Source organism: Mobula hypostoma, chromosome 12 (genome assembly GCF_963921235.1).
Source record: "Mobula hypostoma chromosome 12, sMobHyp1.1, whole genome shotgun sequence".
Taxonomy (NCBI): Eukaryota; Metazoa; Chordata; class Chondrichthyes; order Myliobatiformes; family Myliobatidae; genus Mobula; species Mobula hypostoma.
The window spans coordinates 89,296,555-89,316,157 of record NC_086108.1 but is presented as its reverse complement, the minus strand read 5'-3'; the positions used below and the strand labels follow the sequence as shown (position 1 = coordinate 89,316,157).

The 19,603-nt window shown below is 38.0% G+C and overlaps 1 protein-coding gene across 2 annotated transcripts in view; it reads left to right on the top strand.

Annotated features, from left to right (window-relative positions):
• The window catches only part of LOC134354985 (phospholipid phosphatase-related protein type 4-like), an 89,612-nt gene extending 70,216 nt beyond the window's left edge, over positions 1-19,396 (top strand). For both annotated transcript variants that reach the window (XM_063064580.1, XM_063064581.1), the window contains 3 exons: positions 9,176-9,233; positions 12,357-12,530; positions 16,229-19,396. In XM_063064580.1, the coding sequence (XP_062920650.1) occupies positions 9,176-9,233; positions 12,357-12,530; positions 16,229-17,569 (1,573 nt within the window). In that variant the 3' untranslated portion in view covers positions 17,570-19,396. The remainder of the gene's footprint in view (positions 1-9,175; positions 9,234-12,356; positions 12,531-16,228) is intronic.
• Positions 19,397-19,603: the final 207 nt, after the last annotated feature.

Genomic DNA, 19,603 nt, shown 5'->3' with positions numbered 1-19,603 from the left:
CAGGCAGAAAGTACCACAGTGTATAAGAGTAAGGACTGTTAGGCTGGGTAACAGCTTCTTCCCTCAGGATGTGAGATTTGTGGTAGATCCTGCTACTACCCATGCACAAGTTATGACAGCACTATTAGCATTATACTGTTTTAAAAAAAAATGTTGTATATGCTCTTTATGTCAACATGTACGTCTACAGGGCACTTTTTAAATCTGTTAATATTAGTTTATGTGCTGTATATGACTATGTTCTGTGTTTTCCATCTTGGTCCCAGAGGAACATTGTCTCGTTTAGCAGTATACACGTTGAATGACACCATCTGCAGAATTTCTCTTGTTTGTGATTGAAACATCAGCAAATTGTTTTCCCTTCACAGATGCTGCTTGTCCCTCTGAGTTTCCCAGCAGATTGTTTGTTGGTTAACAGTGGTGTTTGACAGTCCAGTGTTCCTAATTCAGCCCTGTATCAGTGCCAGTGCAGTTAAATATGCAAATGATGCTACTTAAGTATATTGGGAAGAATACCATGAAGTAGAGAGAGTGCATCGGTTCTTACTCTACCGGATGGGAACAACTTACACTGATGAAATGTTGTTTACTCTTTCTCTAATGTTAAGGACCATGTTTCTCCTTAAATGTTAAAGACCAGCAGTATCAATAATCATGTGACTTTAATCAATAATAGCCAAGTTATCCATATGAGCGAATACTTTGTTCTGTCTCCAACCAGTAGAGAGTTCACTTAGTTCAGCGAACGAGACACTTGCAAGTGTAACAGTGGGTTCTAATGTCTCCAGGGCAGAGAAATATGAGACAACAATTTAGCCCCTGCTGGCTGTCTGAAGGCTAATAATCTGTTCAGATATACCAGAGGAGGAAGAACCCCTGGTTAACAGAATGCACACTGCTCTGTCTTAGCATCTCTCTGCATTTGGCATCTTAACTGCAGTTTGTAAAGTCCCCAAAATTCTGGAGACTTGGCATGACCAGATGTCTTCTGAATAGTGAAGGGGAACATTAATCAGAACCTGCAAGAATCTCAGTTTGATAATGAAGATGTACGACCTGACCACGCTAATCACAATTAAGATCCAGACAGCAATTACATTTTGTTTCCATTAAACATGAACAATACCAGGGATTACCATTTGTTGATCATATTTTAATTCTTTTCCATCTTTACATATACTTTTCTACTTTTAAAAAATTAAACCAGACACAGATTCCGTCTGATTCTACTGTAAAAGAGAAGAGATCATATTGACATGCTCATCTAGGAAATGGAACATCATGCTGCTACATTAGAAGATGCTCTGTAATTAGCAATAGGACATAGTCATTGCTGTCTGGAGGGAGCTACTCTCCATATTTAACTAATTTGTTCCTGTCTGAGGCATGATTGTTTCAAAATAGACACATTCCTGGTTTCCCATCATGCTTTTTCAGCGATAAGTTATACTTTATTGCAACTTTAATACTCAATTCATCCCAAGGCATGAAGAGAATAGTCATTTCACAAAAGAAGATACATTAGATGAGGCAAATGAGAATCTGGTTAAAAAAAAACAGGTTTTATGTACAGTTATTATTAAGAGGAAATGTTAATAGGGAAAGATTATAAACAATGTAATAGAGAGGATATTGGCAGTTACAGGATTGCATAGGCTGTATAAATTGGAGAAGAACAGTTTAGGCCAGAATAATGCAAAATATATATATATATATATTGAGAATGAGGCTCTGGAGAGATAGAGTGCAGAATAAGTTCTAAAAATTTATTAATCTTAGCATTTGTTAAGCTAAATTAGCTGGAACAATTCAATAACTGGTGGAATGTATTTCATTTTTAAAGTAGAATGATAACTTTTACTCAAGAATTGTTGTAAAAATTTTAATAGCAGGGATTCAGAGGAGCAGAGGATTATGAATAGAGAAGGATGAATAACGAAGGGCAGCCCTGTCTTCTCCTCCCACTTCTACTTCTTGGGCCCTTAGCTCCCAGTGGATCATAGGCCATTGATGACCTCTTGTTTCCATCATCCAAAGTTGATGGTATGGTTGGAGTTCATCAATGTTTCTGTAATCCATTGTATCTACAGGGGAGTGGCCGATACAGCTTCACCAGAAGTCTGTTGACCAGCCTTACCTGTTTCTATCTCTCACGATGGGGATGTAGGGTTGGACTTTGAGAAGCACCTACTCCCCAAAATTCACCTTAAATTCTTTGAGGGAAAAGTTTCTCACTGGTTCAAAATTGGCAATAGGTAATGGTTTGGCCAAAAGCTGTACTTGAATCATTGATGATGGCAAAAGGGAAACCATGATCCTTAAAGAAAGAGGACATTTGAGATGTCCTGGAACGGAAAGCCTCATCCTGGGAGCAGATGCGGCGGAGATGGAGGAACTGGGAATAGGGAATGGCATTTTTGCCTGTTGCAGGGTGGGAAGAGGTATAGTTGAGGTAGTTATGAGAGTCAGTGGGCAGTCTGTCTCCAGAGATGGAGACCAAGAGATCGAGAAAGAGGAGAGAAGTGTACGAGATGGACCAAGTGAATTTGAGGGCTGGGTGGAAGTTTGAATTCGATTAAATTGACGAGCTCAGCATGGGTACCGGAAGCAGCACCAATGTAGTCGTCAATGTAGCGAAGGAAAAGTTGGGGAGCAGTACCAGTATAGGTTTGGAGCATAGAATGTTCCACATAACCAATGAAGAGGCAGGCATAGCTGGGGCCCATGCGAGTGCCCATAGTTACACCCTTGGTCTGAAGAAAGTGAGAAGAGCCAAAAGAGACGTTATTAAGTGTGAGTACCAGTTCCACCAACCGGAGGAGGGTAGTGGTGGTGGGGAACTGGTGAGGTCTATCATCCAGAGTGGAGGGCTTTGAGGCCATCTTGGTGGGGAATGGAAGTGTATAAGGATTGGATATCCAGAGTGAAAATGAAGCGGTTGGGACCAGGGAACTGGAAGTTATTGAAGAGGTGGAGGGCATAGGATGTATCCCGGATGTAGGTGGGGAGGGACTGAACTATGGGTGACAAAATGGTGTCCAGGTAGGCAGATACAAGTTCAGTGGGGCAGGAGCAGGCAGAAACTATGGGTCTATCTGGAACAGTCAGGCTCGTTGATCTTGGGGAGGAGATAAAACCAAGCAGTGCATTTTGGCAAGCTGTGTGTGAATTTCATTAGTTTCTATGAGATCTCCTCTCATTATATTAAATGCTAGAGAATATGGACTTGGTCTACTGAGTCTCTTCTCATCTGACAAACTTACCACGTCCATAAGACCATAAGATATAGGAGCAGATTTAGGCCATTTGGCCCATCAAATGTGCTTCACCATTTCAGCATGGCTAATCCAATTTTCCTCTCAGCCCCAAGCTCCTGCCTTCTCTCCATATCCATTCATGTCTGGAAACAATCTGATCAATCTTCCCTCACTACTTCTGTGACATGTATATCCTTTTTGTTTTCTTCAAGGAATCAAAACTGTTCGCAGTATTCCAAGTATAGTTTCAACAAGACCTTTTTAATAATTGTACCTAGATATCTTTATCCCTGCATCAACCCTTCACGTAATAAAGCCTTGCGTGTCACTTGCAATCCTAATCAATTGTTCCACCTGCACATCATCTGTCAGTGATTTGTATACAAGGTATTCATCTGTTGTAATCAACGGGTATCTTTGAACATCAACATCACCAAATTTCTCATCATTTAAAATTTCATTAATTTGGATAACTTCACAATTTGTTCATATTATATTGCATCTAGCATGTTCTTGCCCACTCCCACTCACTCAGTGGGTCTATATTCCCTGCAGGCTCTTTGCATCCTCCACTCTTTTCACAATACTACTGAGAGTCATAGAGGCAATCTTTCGTGCAGTCAACAAAGCTGGAAATATTAAATTTGGTCCCCATACTCCAATCATTCACATAAATTGCTAAATTTTTAATAGTTGTAGGATGTTATATCCATATTTCTCCAACGGCAATTACACTACCATTGGCTCAGTATTTATATTCATACTGAATGCTGTGAGATCAAGCACAGAGTCTGCAGAGATGGGAGCACAATCTGAGATACTATACTGGTAAAGTGGTACATTGCTTTATTATTGTCTCATGTACTGAGGTACAGTGAAAAGCAGACAATAAGGTGCAAGGCCATGATGAGATCGATTGTGAGATAAAGAGTCCATTTTATCATGCAAGAGGTCTGTCAATAGTCTTATAACAGTGAGATGGAAACTATCCTCGAGCCTGCTGGTACATTCCTTTTGGTGTTACAATGGGTGACTGGGAGCGGACCCGAGAGCAGGACACAGACACGTAAGTAGCATTAACAGAAGTGTATTTGTTAATAGTTGCCAGGAAAGCTGAGGAGCGAGGATAGAATGCTTACGCGGATGAGGATGCGGGACAACAAACAGGAGCCTTGGCTTGGACTTCGATTTGGACGTGGAGCCTGGACTTGGACGTGGACTCGGACACGGAGCCTGGACTTGGACTTGGACTTGGAGCCTGGACTTGGACTAGGACTTGGACCCAGAGCCTGGACTTGAACTTGGACTCTGACATGGAGAGACAGAATACCCAACTTGGAGTAGCGGCAAATGGCTAGACCTTCTCAGCTGGAACCGAGACAGCCAAACCAAACAACAACAGACAACCCATACCTTGACACGGAGTAGCTCATGAAGCGGCAAACGGCTGGCAATCACTCAGCTGGACACCAAGAGACAGAATTCCCAACTCGGAGTAACGGCAAACCTACTCAGCTGGAAACAAGACGACAAAAAACAAACAATGACAGTCCATTTGTATCTTGGTTCGGAGTGGCGGCAATCGCCCAGCAAATCTCAGCCAGACATGAAAATGACAGAATTTGCATCTTGACTCAGAGTAGCGGTAAAACGGCTGGCAACTCAGCAGGACACGAAAACGACTGAATTCATTAAACAGCCACAGGCACCGAAGCAACTTAGAGTCCACGATTTTCGGCGGCCCCGGGACAAGCACAGCCGCACTGGCAACAGTGACGAACCAGCAGCGAGTAGATGTAAGCTGGAGTTTTGTGCTGCCGGTTCGAATGAGGATCAGGTGCTCTAATCAAGGAGCCCAGTGGAACACGGGGGAAAGGAAATTAACTGAAATGAGGAGTCAACCGACCGGACCGTGACATTTGGCTTTTGTATCTTCTACTCAATGAGAGGGCAGTGAAGAGAGAATGCCTGGGGTGGGAAGGGTCTTTGGTTATGTTAACTGCTTTACTCAGGCAGTGAGAGGGAACTTAGTCCTTTTGATGTGCTGAGCTGTGGCATGACTCTCTGCAGATTCTAGTGGGCTCAGGCAGGATAGTTTCTATAGTGCATCTACAGTATAAAAATCTATGTGAGTACGTGTCAAATTTAATTGAATTTCCTAATGCAGGAGAGGCACTGGGCACTTTCTTGGCCATTACCAGTTTACCAATTTACAAGGAGGTGCTGGTGAGCTACCTTATGCTGAAGCACTCCTGGTGATGGCTCTCCCACACACCTATTGGCCAAGGAGTTCCAGGATTTATGCACAATAATGTTGATGGAACACAGATATATATTTTGTGTTCCTAATTTTCATGTTTGCAATGGTCTTGAGATGTTGTTGTGAATTGCTATCATTGTTAGCACAGTGCTTCCATGGTAAAGATAATTGACTACTGCAAACTGGTATCGAAATTACTTATTCGTGCTCTAGGTGGGTGGCAGGAAAATCAGGCGAATTACAGGCATGTGAAAGAGAGCAGATTAGAGGGAAGCAGGTGGAGGAATGGGAATGATTCAATTTTTATGAGAGCTGGCATAGATAAATGGCTGTGTGGCCTCCTTCTGTGCTGTATGCAGGAATAAGTGAAAATCATTGTGCATTGTTCAAAAGCTACAGTACAGGAAAATAGACCATTCTCACCATTGGTATCTCTTTCCTTGCTTAATACACAATATTTGAAATTAAAGAAGCCTGGCTTGATAAATAGGAATTTTACAGTTTCAAGATGAGCAATTTTTCATTGATTCAAAACTTGAGGATAAAGTTTAATTAATTGATGTACTAACGATGAATTGGTATATTTGCATTTTTTATAATGCATACATACATTTTTCATAACTTAACCAATACTAACTAAAAAGACACAGGTTATTTTCTTATAGAGTAAATTAATTAAATCTTAAGAATGTATGGAATAAATAAATTTATTTTTTAGCTATAATTTACTGTGGATGTATTTTATGGATGCCAAGTCACACCATCCCAAAAGTAATATCAATTACTTTGCCTCTGAAAGAAATCTATAGTTTGATTAGATTAAGATTATTCAGATACCAACCAGAATTCTCTTGATGGGTTGGTGAAATGTTCTTTCCTGATTATGTAATTAAAGGCAAAATTTAGAGAATAGTTTAGAGGCAAGAATAATAGCTTATTTTAAAGTGACACAATGTACATAATTATTATGCCCATATATTCTTTCAACCGGACATTGCTGTGTCACAATTATTTTGCAGTCATGATATTTTTTAGCATTGACCTTTCAGAATATTGTAGTTAAAAAGTATTGGTCATTGTTCAAAATCCAATATTTAAAATAGACAAACATAAGGTTCTGTAATAGAATCATTGAACCAGATACTATCTTAAATCCAGACTTTAGCTATTTCACATTGCTACTCCAAGTAGAAGGAAACCTACAAATTCAACAATAATGGCATGATTGAAAATATTTTAATCATTATTTTGTTTCTTGTTAGAGATTTTTTCAATGTCATATTAATTGCTAATAAAGATGCACAGTGTGAAAACTGTGTATTATCTTTAAATTAATGATCAATAAACTCTACATGTAATGGTAAAATATTATTAGCATCTTTAGTAAATCATATTATATTTTTCAAGTTGCAAAAAATAATTAATTGTCACAGAAAATGATAAGTTTATTGTCATCGAAAAAATATGCCCTACATAATTTACAACTAACCAAAGAATCATTTGTTTATTTCCTATGTTCTTCAGAATTTATGAAGTTGCTTCTTAAGAAAATAATCTGTTTTTTAATTAGTAGTTAAGTTTATGTAAAATATACACATACATTATAAAAATGTACATAATCCAATATATCAGGTTAATATTAGATAAATTAATTAAACTTTATTAAGTTAGTGCTGGCATTTTATGCAGCAATTAAGTAATTGTTTCTTCTTAGGCTACTGCACAGTTAAATGTTTGGACCACACTGGGCAAACACAATGTAGCTAAAAAAACAACTTATCCCTGAAGAATAAATTGTTTCAACCACTCTTAACTTTCTAAATGAAACTATAATAGCAGATTGCAGGAGTTTCCATTGATATTTTTAAAATAGAGTGCCAATCAATGTTTCATCAATTTTTTTTTTACAGCTGCTCGGGCCAGCAATTGTTCTGAGCAGGACATTTTTACCCATCTTGAAAACCGTGGCGCTTTAAAAGATCTTTTTTTTTGTAATAGGCACATCAAACAAACACAAACCACAACTCAGATCATAGTAAATGATGTCAGGCAGTAAATACAACTGACAGTCACAATGGCAAAAGTAAAATGTTTTGACTAGATGGCATCTGCATTCAGCGGGCCAGCAGTTTATTAACAATGAGCTACCGACTTCCATTCTTGCTTATTGTTACAATTTGTAACAGTGTTGTAACTTGAAACACTGACAATGTAAATATGCTGAAGCTCTAAAATAAAGTAAAGGTTCTGGTACATTTATTATTTAGAAAATTTATGGATTATATTCATTAACACAATTAATTACAAGAAATTTCACAATTGAGATAGATTTCAAAATTATATTAACATACTTTTCAAAGTTCTATTAACATAATTTCAAAGTTATATTGACTTTATATGGGAGAAAATTCCAGTTGCAGAGCAGCAAAGGCTACGTGCGGGGAACATCTTAGTTACTGGGCGGATGCACACTTGCGCAGCTTAAAAGAAACAGTGGTGTCAATCCCGTAGAGAGTGTGTCTGGGGAAATTAATGGAGTACAAGGAAATGGCCAATGAATTAAACAAGTATGTTGTATCAGTTTTGCCCCTGTACAGAGGATGCAAGTAATATCCAGAAATAGTTGTTAATTGGGAAATACAATTGAGAGATTTGGAGGGTCAGCTCGGGAAATCTTTAACCATTAGGGAGTGGTGCTAAGTAAGTTGTTGAGACTGATAAATCTCAGGAAATGGAGGGAAGATATATATTCTTTCTCTAATTGTCAAGATATAAATTACTTGAATGAAAGTAATGAAGGAGTGATTGCAATCCTAACTGCCTACTCAAAGATTAGCAGGATAATAAATTGTCAGGAGAATTTAAGGAAACTACAAGGGGATATAGGGGGATTAAGTGAGTCAGCAAAGAAGTGGCAATTGGAGCTGAAAATTAAATTGTCCATTTTGGTAGGAAAATTAAATAAAAGCAAGGCATGTTATTTAAATGGAGAGGTTGAAATGCTCTGAAATGCAGAGGAAGCTGCATGTCTTAATGTATGATTCTCAGAAGGTACAGTGCATAATTAGGTAAGTTATCATAATATTGAGGTTTTATTGCTTGGGGTGGATTACAGTGATTCAGTGAGGACATTAGTGCATGGGGACCAATTCAGAAGTTTACTACACTCATACCCTAGTATATGTCAGTTATTTTATGAAGAATTCTTTTGTTTGTATCTGTTGGAGTTTAGAAGAAGAAGAGGAGACTCAACTGAAACATGTAAGATCCAGATGGGTCTTGACAGGTTGAATGTGGAGAGGATGTTTCTTGTGGTAAAATCTAGAACTGGGAGTGGGGGGGGGGTCACTATTTAATTACTGGTTACCCATTTAACGCAGAGATGAGAGACAACATTTCCTCAAAGGTTCGCAAGTGTTTAAAACTTTCTCAATGGTCATTGAAAGTAGATTCTACAAGGCAAAGGTAGATATGTGCTTGATAAACAAGTATGCAAATGAAAACGCAGAGCTGGGCATACATCAGACAGCCATGGTCTTATTAATTGGCAGAGAAGGCTTAAAGGGAAATGTAACCCATTCTTGTTCCTAAATCATAAGCATGTTCATATGTACATGAATATGTAAGACGTCAGGAGTATTTTATTTTCTCTTTGCAGGAAATCCTTTCCATCACAGCATGCCACACTTGCAGCCTTTGCAGCTGTATATGTTTCAGTAAGTAACTGGTACTGCCTTGCTTGGTTTGAAATGAAAGAAACATAACCTAATTGTAACGTGTGAATAAGATCTTAATCTGCTTGTGAACATTAATTGCTTGCCTCACTCGCAGATTGCTGTGCAAATTGAAAGAATTACAACCCATATTTAAAAAAAAACGAATAGGCAGATATTGAATAAGTAGTTCACCTTCCTGTCATGTGCTATGAAGTTGGAATCATTATGCCTCTTCCATCTCCAGATTGATCACACCCATTCCCCACTATGAAGGGTTCAATAAAATATCAGACTCAATAAAAATGCTCCCAAAAAAAAAATCCTCCGAACTCTACAGTTGGTAGAAACCAACAGGTCACATTGAATAAGTACTAGCCTGAAAGACACTTGCCTTCTGTATATTACAATTCCTTCCTCCTCAAGACTGACCCCGCTCCAAGCTTGGAGAATACAGAATTAACACTAGTCCAAGGGAAATAATTACTCATTAGCAAGCATATTCCCTTTATAACCTTGTTGAATCTTGTGCCCCTTGATTCTCCACATCAGTACTACTGCTGTTTATTATAGATGATACAAGAAAGACAGTGACCATTTGGCCAATTATGGCATTATGACAACATTCAGACAGAGGCAAATAAAAGCCACGCTTTGATCAAAGGTATGCTGAAAGTCTTCCTTTGATATTCAAAGCCATTACCAACTTGAAGCCACCTATCCTTCCTATCCTAGGGTCAGCATTGACCAAACACCCAGCTAGACCAAGTACATAAATACTGTGGCCACAGGAGCAGATCAGAGATTGGGTATCCTGTGGAGAATGAATCACCACTCTTCCACCATCTATAAGGCATGGGTCAGACTTGCCTGGATGGGTACACCCACACAATATTTAAAAGGCTTGACACTATTGGGGACAAAGCAGCCTGGTTGGCTGATACCTCACCCAGCACCATAAATATTTCCTTCCACTGCCACTAGAGTGTAAAATTGAGTTTGTGTCCTCTACCCTCAACCGAAAGAACCTCACAAACCCACAACTTCCATCATCAAGAACAGCATGAGCATTAGGTACCTGGGAATACCAGCACTTTCACGTTTCCTTCTAGGCTGCACCATTTCTTCACTTAGACATGTATTGACATTCCTTCATCTTTGTTGCAACTCCTTATTTAGTAACAATGTGGGAGAATCTTTACCAGGATTAGAATGGTTTAAGCAGATGGTTTACAAGAAAAATTAGAGGTAGCAACAAATTAGAGGTAGCCAATGATACCAATATTCCAAAAAACTGCTCACTCCCAATCAGTCTGCACCATATTCTATTCAGGTGCTAAAGCCTTTTGATAATTAATGTGGAGAAGCACCATGATTCATTAAGACAAATCCTCACCTCACTTCCAGTTGCCCCTGGTAAGCAAGAGTTCTGCTAATGGAAATAATTTCACACTATCAAAATCTTAAATAGTTTGGAACTCCTCCATTAAATCTCCTCTTAACTTGCCTCCCCTTTAATTGTACCACTTGTGCTCGTGCGATTTATACAACATCTGAAGGTCAACTAGCAAGAGGCCACAGTAGTTAATGCTGATTTGAAGGTCCTCGTATGGTTTTCCTGACTATATTTAATCATTCAATACCAATTTGTACCAACAGAAGTTTCTTTAACTTTTCAGAACTGTGTAATTGGCCCTGGAGACTTGAAGTATGGTTAGAGTACATAAACACATGGACTTTTGGCTCTGTCTGAAATTTCAGGGATGAAAGCAGTCTTGGAAAGAAAAAGATCCTAAACTTCCATTGTGGAAAAATTGGGATAGTCAAATATTTATCCAATACTAGCATTAATTGCTGAAAAAACTATCAAGGACACTTGAAAATGATTGCAGTCAGTGGACAAGTAATCGCATGTTTAACATCTGATTTTATGAAGGCACATGCCACTAGGTTCAAGAGCAGCTTCTACCACTCTGTTATTGATTGGTTCCTTAGTACACTAAGATGGACTCTTGATTTAACAATGTACCTCGTCATGCTCTTGTACCTTATTGTTTACCTGCACTGCACTTTTACCACAGTTGTAACACTTTACACTGCATTCTGTTATAGTTTTAGTTTGCTCTACCTCAATGAGTATTAATTTGATTTGTTCGAACAGTATGAAAGACAAGCTTTTCACTGTATCTCACTAAATGTGACAATAACAAACCAATAATAAAATAATTCCAAATATGATTCAGTTTCCATATGTCTAGATGTAGATTCATGGGCAATTTACCAGGTAGCACAGGGGAAGAAGATGGATGCTATTCATGTATTATTATGATACAGTTTGAGTAACAGAAACAAATGCTAAATAGCAAGAGTGAAGAAACAGGAAGATTAAAGTGTCTAGATGTATTTTGTGTTTGGGTATAGAAGTTGTTATGACAAAAATGGAATCAAATTTGATTCTAAGTTTTTGCAAAGAAATGCTGAATAAACAACCAATAACATTAAGCTGAATATATAGATGTTAATTACCCAAAGTTAGATTAGATGAGTTCTGCACCTTCTGTGATAAGAAGAGAATAGATAAATAGAAAAGACACAAAGGTCACCATTATGGTGAACTTCCCCAGAATGGGACTGCTAGGCTTAACAATATTACCTACAATTATTTATGAAATTATCAACATCATTTAAACCTTTGAGAGAGTACATAATTAAAAATCAGTTCTATTTAATTGTGAATTGATAATAAATAGTGCAGGCATATGATCATCATTAAAATAATTTTAGAAGACAATTTTGACATGACCCATAGAATAAAATGTACTCTATCAAATGTTGGCAAGACAGCCAGAAGCTGTGTATGTAAAATAGTATCAGATATACACTTATATGAAGCAAAAGCATTACAACAAATTGCAATGATAGAAAAGCAGCTGAAGATATCTAGGTGAACTCATTCAGTGCTGTAAGTTCTGTTCCTCTTGTATGCAGTGTAATGAGACTGCTAAAATATTAACAATTTATATATTTAATTACACAGGAATACATAATTTTTGTTGAGAATAGAGGATGGTTTGTTCAGTAATTTCACAGCTGAATTAGTTTTTTTTCTGTTTTCATATTATTTAGATGTATTTTAATGCAACACTGACTGACTCTTCCAAACTCCTCAAGCCGCTCCTGGTCTTCACCTTTATCATATGTGCAGTCATCTCTGGTTTAACTCGTATTATCCAGTACAAGAATCATCCGATAGATGTTTACTGTGGATTTATGATAGGAGGAGGAATCGCTGTCTATTTGGTAAGTGACTCACCTTAGAGGAAGTTATGAAGATGATACCCTAATGCTCTCAACAAGTTTTTGTTTGACTCAGAAGACTGAGAATCTTCAGTTAGAGCCATGAAGGCTGAAATAAAAATGCAGACAATGTTGGTAACACCTACAGAAAGGGAAATAGAATTAATAATTCTGATTGTAAACACGTTGTCAGACCCATTATGAATTTGCTGTGTAAAGGTATATGATGATTGACATAAATTGTACTGCTAATGATGATACAGTTCTGTTTGCAACAAACAGGGACATACCTGGATCAGACAATCTGCATTTGCTGGATGAAACTGTTCCTGTGCTAGGTGGTACTCAGATCCTTGTGAGGTGTCGTCTTCCAAGCTCTCTCCATGGAATAGTCCCAAAAAAATTTCACTTTTGCAACACACCCACATCTTTAGGCCACACCAATTATCAAAATCCTAAATAAGTATTGAAAATTAATGAGAAACTACCAATTATTGCATAATCAAACTTATAGTGTATAAATATTGTTGTGTCCAAATCTTACGTTATTAATGTTAGGGTGTTAGCTCCATGTCTAATACTACATTTAGTTGAATTAGTTGACTTTAATTTGTAGACATTTAGTCTTGACAAATTGGGCTAAGTGCACCATGTAGCTGAAACATCAGTTGTAGTCTGAATATCAAAGCAAAATCTCCAAATACTGGAAATCTGAAATTAAAGCAGAAAATGTTAGGAAAACTTAGCAGGTCAGGCAGCATCTGTGGAAAGAGAAACTGCCAATGTTTTAACATTCTGACAAAAGGATCACATCCCTAAAATATTGAATGTTGCCAATCATGCTGCCTGGCCTATTGAATTTTTCCTGTAATTTCTGTTTTTACTTCACACTGCAGTCTGCCTCTTAGCTTTTCTGATCTGTGTCCTGAGTTATTGAGATTGCTCTTTTCTAAAGAGCACATTGAACTTGATGATTAAGGTTGAATTTCCACATATACCGTATGCTTTTAAAATGAGAAATAGGAGGACTTTCTTTAGGTAGAGATTGGTGAACCTGTGGAATTTGTTGCCACAGGTGGCTGTGGAGGCAGAAGTTGTTAGGTTCTTGATTACTCAGGGCATGATGGGATACAGGGAGAAGGCAGAAGATTGGGGCTGAGAGGGAAAATAGGTCTGCCATGATGAAATGGCGAAACAGACTCGATGGGCCAAATGACCACAATTCTGCTCCTATATCTTATGGTCTTAAGTAGCATATTTGTTAAGATCTATATGGCAATATTCATATTTCTGACAATTATAGCCAACATTTTATTTATTAAATCGAAATTGATACATGGAGTATTTATTCCAACTCAGCACACAAACTCCTTAAAGGATTTGTAATTTATTGAGTGACTCCTAAGTGCTTTGATATTTGACACTTCAGCCAGGCAGTCTGCTGTGTGTTATAATATCCTGACTGACATTTTATGGGCTAGTTTGTCCAGCTCAATTTTGGAGAGACAGATCTGTCCTTTGATACAGGGTTATTGTTGGAAAAGCTGCTATAAAATCCATCATAGTTACTGGTGTATTTTGTAGCAGGAGATTCAAAGAAAAGTATAGAAAGCTAAGGCTTCACTAAAACCAATGTGTTTTCACATTCACTGGAATATTCACCAATTTCTACTTAATAATAAAGGATTAAAACTGTTTATATTGATTTTCCCTGTGCTTCAAATTAAAATGACATATCTTCCAATAGTTTCTGATGTCTCTAAGTGATACTTGGTTAGACATGGAGAAAATCTCCTCAAGGCTATGAAGTTCACCATCATAAAATACTTATGCTGCATATCTGGATAAAGCTTTAATGCCCATTCCAATTGGATATAAGGTGGGTTGAACAAACAGCTGCTCAGCAATTCCTGTTAACCTAGGGCTTGACCTACTTTCCGGGCGTCACGTGGTACATGGAACAAAACAGGATCATTGCTATGTTTGCTGTTCATCAGGCCCAGGGGGAGCAGTGCAGAGGCAGCACTGGCAGACAGACACCAGTTTCATTGAAATGTAAAACTGATTTGCTGCCTACCAATAGGAAAACATGAGGCATAAAAAATACATTTAAATTGAAAACAAAATTCAATTCAACCATAACATGCAAATAAAAAGCTAAAATTTGTTAAAAGAAAAGTTGTGCAGTGAGGAGATGTTATCTGGAATGGATTGCCCGAGGAAAGGATAATAGAAGTAAATTCTATGTAACTGTCAAATCAGCTGTTTAGACCATAAGCAAGAATCCATTGGGGTGTGAGAAAGAATTGTATGATCTCTCAAATGAATTGCACTTTGGAATTAAAAATTAACTTTCTTGATCTCAGGTTGCATCCAAGCACTTTGCAGCCAATGAAGCATTTAGAAATTGTAATCACTGTTGTCCATCAGAGGTACAGTAGGCCATTGTTCACAATTGGTGCTTTTGTTGCTTAAGGGTTTAACTACATTATTGCCTACTTGGTCAACTTTCAGCCTTTCTGTCTCCATGGATTTAAATTCATCCAGTTATCTGTTCTCTGCATTCTACCTTGAACAAACTCCTGCTCAGTCATCACCGTGACTCCATGATCTATGTTTTTTTCATGAAACATAGAATAGTGCAGCACAGTACAGGCCCTCTGACCCATGATTTTGTGCCCACCACTTAACCTACTCAGAGATAAACTTAACCCTTTCCTCCCACATAGCTCTCCATTTTTCTTTCATCCATGTGCCTATCTTGAAGTCTCTTAAATTTCCCTAATGTATTTGACTTTAAATGACATTCAAAAATGTGTTCCACTCACCTACCACTCTGTATAAAAAGAGGTGCCTCTGACAGGCCCACTGTATTTTCCTCCCAATACCTTAAAGTTATGTTCCCCTGTATTATCCATTTCTGCCCAGGGAAAAATTCTTTAACTGTCCACATGCCTCATATCATCTTGTACACCTCTATAAAGTTACCTCACGTCCTTCTTCTCTCCAAAGAAAAAAGCCCTAGCTCGCTCAACCTTTCCGCCTAAGGCACGAACTCTAATCCAGGCAGTATCCTGGTAAATCTGCTCAGCGCCTTCTCTAAAGCTTGCACATCCTTCTTTTAATGAGGCGGCCAGAAGTGAACACAATAATCCAAGTGTGGTCTAATCAGAGATTTATAGAGCTGCAATGTTATGTGTGGCTCTTGAACTCAAAATTATGTCTCTTGATTCTATAATTATCTCCTTTTTGCAATTCCCTCTGCTTTCTCACACCTTCCTATTGTTATCATCTTCACCAGCTCTCCAACGTTGAATAATGCTTCCACTTGACTCTACTTGCACATTGCCATTTACTGTGAATTCACAAGACTATGGTCATGCTTCAGTTAATTTGACTTAAGGATCTGTAATTCCTTCTCCATGTTTCTCTGTCTGCCTATTCTCTTCCATTTTGATGCTCTTTGAAATCTATATTAACTCTCCTATTATTTTCTCTTGAAGCCCCATGGGATGATTTTTCTATGGTAAAGCCACAATGTATTGTTACTTTTATTGAATGACGTCATGAATTAAATAACCCTGAATTTCAGAAGCCGGATATGATGTATAGTTGCATCTATGAGGAGCATTTAGCAATGTTGACAGGATTTAAATTTCTAGATGGTAAGGTTTAATGTGTATTTTTTGTTTTTTTTCTAGGGTCTTTATGCTGTAAGTAATTTCCAGCCTAGTGATGACGGTTTATCCCACCAAACCTATCACAGAGAACCTTTGAGGTCACTGACAGACCTCAGCCAGGAAAGCAGCAGACAGCTCCAAGGAAAAACTCCCAGTAGCATTGATGGAATTTCCTCACACCATTCTGAAAGTATACTGAATCGAAACCACAGGGAGTCCAGCTCCCTTACTAACCTGAAGAGAACAAGTGCTGACGTTGAGGTCATTACCCCTCGCAGTCCAATGGCAAAGGAGAACATGGTGACCTTCAGTAATACTCTGCCTCGTGTCCACACATCATCAATGGATGAGGCCGCGAGAAGGAATGCATCAATTCACGCATCAATGGACTCGGCCCGATCTAAACAACTCCTGTCACAGTGGAAATCCAAGAATGAAAGTCGGAAACTGTCCCTGCAGGTTATGGAGACAGAGACAGGTCACTCACCACCGAAGTCCATTGAGATGCGATCCAGCTCAGAGCCAGCAGGGGTAGGACTCAATGGAGACCAACAATCCCAACTCACTCAGTATCTGAAGATGCAAGCTGGTACTATTCCAGGAAGCAACAACACCAGTAACATGGGTGGTGGAGCACGAGTCTGCATGCAGTCACGGCCTGGTTCTTCGCAGCTCGTCCACATACCCGAGGAAACACAGGAGAACATAAGTACCTCTCCAAAAGCCAGTTCGGCAAGATCAAAGTGGCTGAAGGTAGCTGAGAAGAGTGGAGTTGGTAGGGCAAGCACCCAGCCAAGAATTATGCAAGTTATTGCCATGTCCAAGCAGCAAGGAATGTTGCAGAGCAGTCCAAAGAGCACAGATAGTAGTACAGTAAGCTGCACTGGATCTATAAGGTACAAAGCTTTAACCGACCATGAGCCTACTAATATTGTAAGGGTGGAAGCTCACCCAGAGAACAACAGACCCCTGGTGCATGTACCTTCAGGCAGTGAGGAAAGTGGTTCATGGAAGTGGAAGGCCAGTGAGAAGAGTAGTCTCCGCCAAGCATTTGAGTTAAATGACCTCAACAGGGACTCTGAGAGCAGTGATTCACTGAAAGATAGCTTTGCCTCATCCGACAGAAAGAAAACCAATCCAGACATTGGCGAGCACCATCACCATGGAATCACCACCATTAGGGTAACACCAGTGGAAGGAGGCGAAGCTACCTCTGAGACGCACTCCGTGTCCTCCAGTCGGGACTCAACCCTCAGGCGGAAAGCTAACATCATTTTAATACCCGAAAGAGGAAACAGCCCGGAAAACACAAGGAACATCTTCTACAAGGGAACATCACCCACTAGAGCGTATAAAGAGTGAATATTTACCCCAGAAGCCTGCTGAAAGACAATCCTTTCAAGAGAGTTAAAGAATATCTCTACTTTCTAATAACAAATACAGCCATTTTAATGTGCCATTCAGCTGTAAAATGAATTAAAATGTTGCCAATAGTTAAACATCTTTGCATGAATAAGATATTTTTACATCCTAATCAAAAGCACATGGGCATAGCCTGAGCCTTGTGGATAAAAAGTACTTGCTATGTTGCTATTTCAATGAACTGTGAATGCATTTTCTCCCATATTGAACACCATTCATATATTGATCAAATGATAAATTTTCAGTTAGCTTTTGCTGTATAGCCATAGTCTGTAATGAACAATTTAGAATTTCTTTCCTGACTACTGCTCTAGATGGAACTTGCATATCTAACAGTTAATATGAATTTTGCCACTTTTTATGTGTTAAAATGTTACTGAGGTTTCAATGATTAATTGGTTGACAGTAAATGACACTTTTAATTCCAGAAGTATCTTCAAAGGGATCACATAGATAATAAAACCATGTAGCCTTTATGGAAATTACACACAAAGTGTATCTGAATACATCCACATATACACCACATATAATACAAATAATAGATTTTTCTCACGGAATGTAAAGTGGACAGTAATTGATAACTGACAATGATTTATATCATAGATTTTTTATACTTATTGTAGCCTTAGCATATTGATATATGCCTTTGAAGAAAATGTTTTTTAAGTGATTAAAGACTGCATCCTTTTTTGTAAGCTTACATAGCTAGTACTTCAAAACTATTAAGATATATATAAAATATGCCTTTAATCATGTGGTGCAGGCTTTGTACCAATGTCTTTTTACATTAACTAATGAATGGAAGTGTCCAATACAACCGTGTTTTACAATCTTTTCCTCCCTCAAGTGGTGTATAAACCTGTACAATCCTACTGATTTGCTACAGGAAGGTGTTTTGTTATTTATTACTAGATCCATATGGATAGAAAGATGTGCAGCTTTTATTAGGTATTTGTTGTTTTGGATACAGCTTAAATATAGGAACTCAACAATCTTTCAAGCAGAAGCTCAAATATTATGATATCAACATTGTTCTTTAGTATCTTTGTTAAACTTTTGTTAGAATAATGACTTTTAAGGAATCATCATGTTTCAAAGAGCCCTTGGCTTGAATGATTCCAGTGGATGAAGTGAAAACGTTCTTCTTATTGCATAATGATATAGTTATGTTTTATTACAATTGTTATTTACAATGGAAGTGTACTGTTCCTGGTACTGTACAAGTGGCTGTAACACTTTGGATAATGGGGAAAATATCCAAGCAACTGCATGTATTTTTAATTAAAGTATCACCTGTAAAAAAACGAAACTTTATTTTCATTGCAACCGGTACATTAAATATTTATTATGGAATTATTTAACAAATCATTGTATAGAATCACTAGTTGGTACAGACTGTGATACCTTGTGGAAGGTTGTTACTTGCCCAGTAAAATTATATTTAAGTGGTTTGTATGTTAAAAAGAAAACCATTTAACCAAGGTATGCACAGATGTATAGTTGCCTGTGTGCTTAAAATGTTCTGTTAACTATTTTTTCATAAAGTGTTTTAAAAGTGGGCACTAGCTCAGTAAGTGAACATAAGACATAACTTTGTGCAAGTTCCTAAGTTGTGCTATACAAGAGTCTTGTGGAAACAGGCCAAGGTCGGGGCTGATTTCTCTTAAAAGTAAATCAGTGGCACTATTATCTTGTGTGAGATTTCAGCCACACTTAAGCAACATACTTCTTGTAAGTTAATTTACAGAATAAATGTTTCTTAATTGAACTGGAATCAGTTTTGTTTTCATTCGGAGTACAAAAATAGAAACAAGTATAATTTATACTCTGGCCATTTTATTAGGTACCCTGGCTTGTTAATGCAAATATTTAATCAGCCAATCATGAGGCAGCAACTCGATTGATAAAATCATGTCGGCATGGTCAAGAGGTTCAGACCAAACATCAGAGTGTGGAAGAAATGTGATTTAAGTG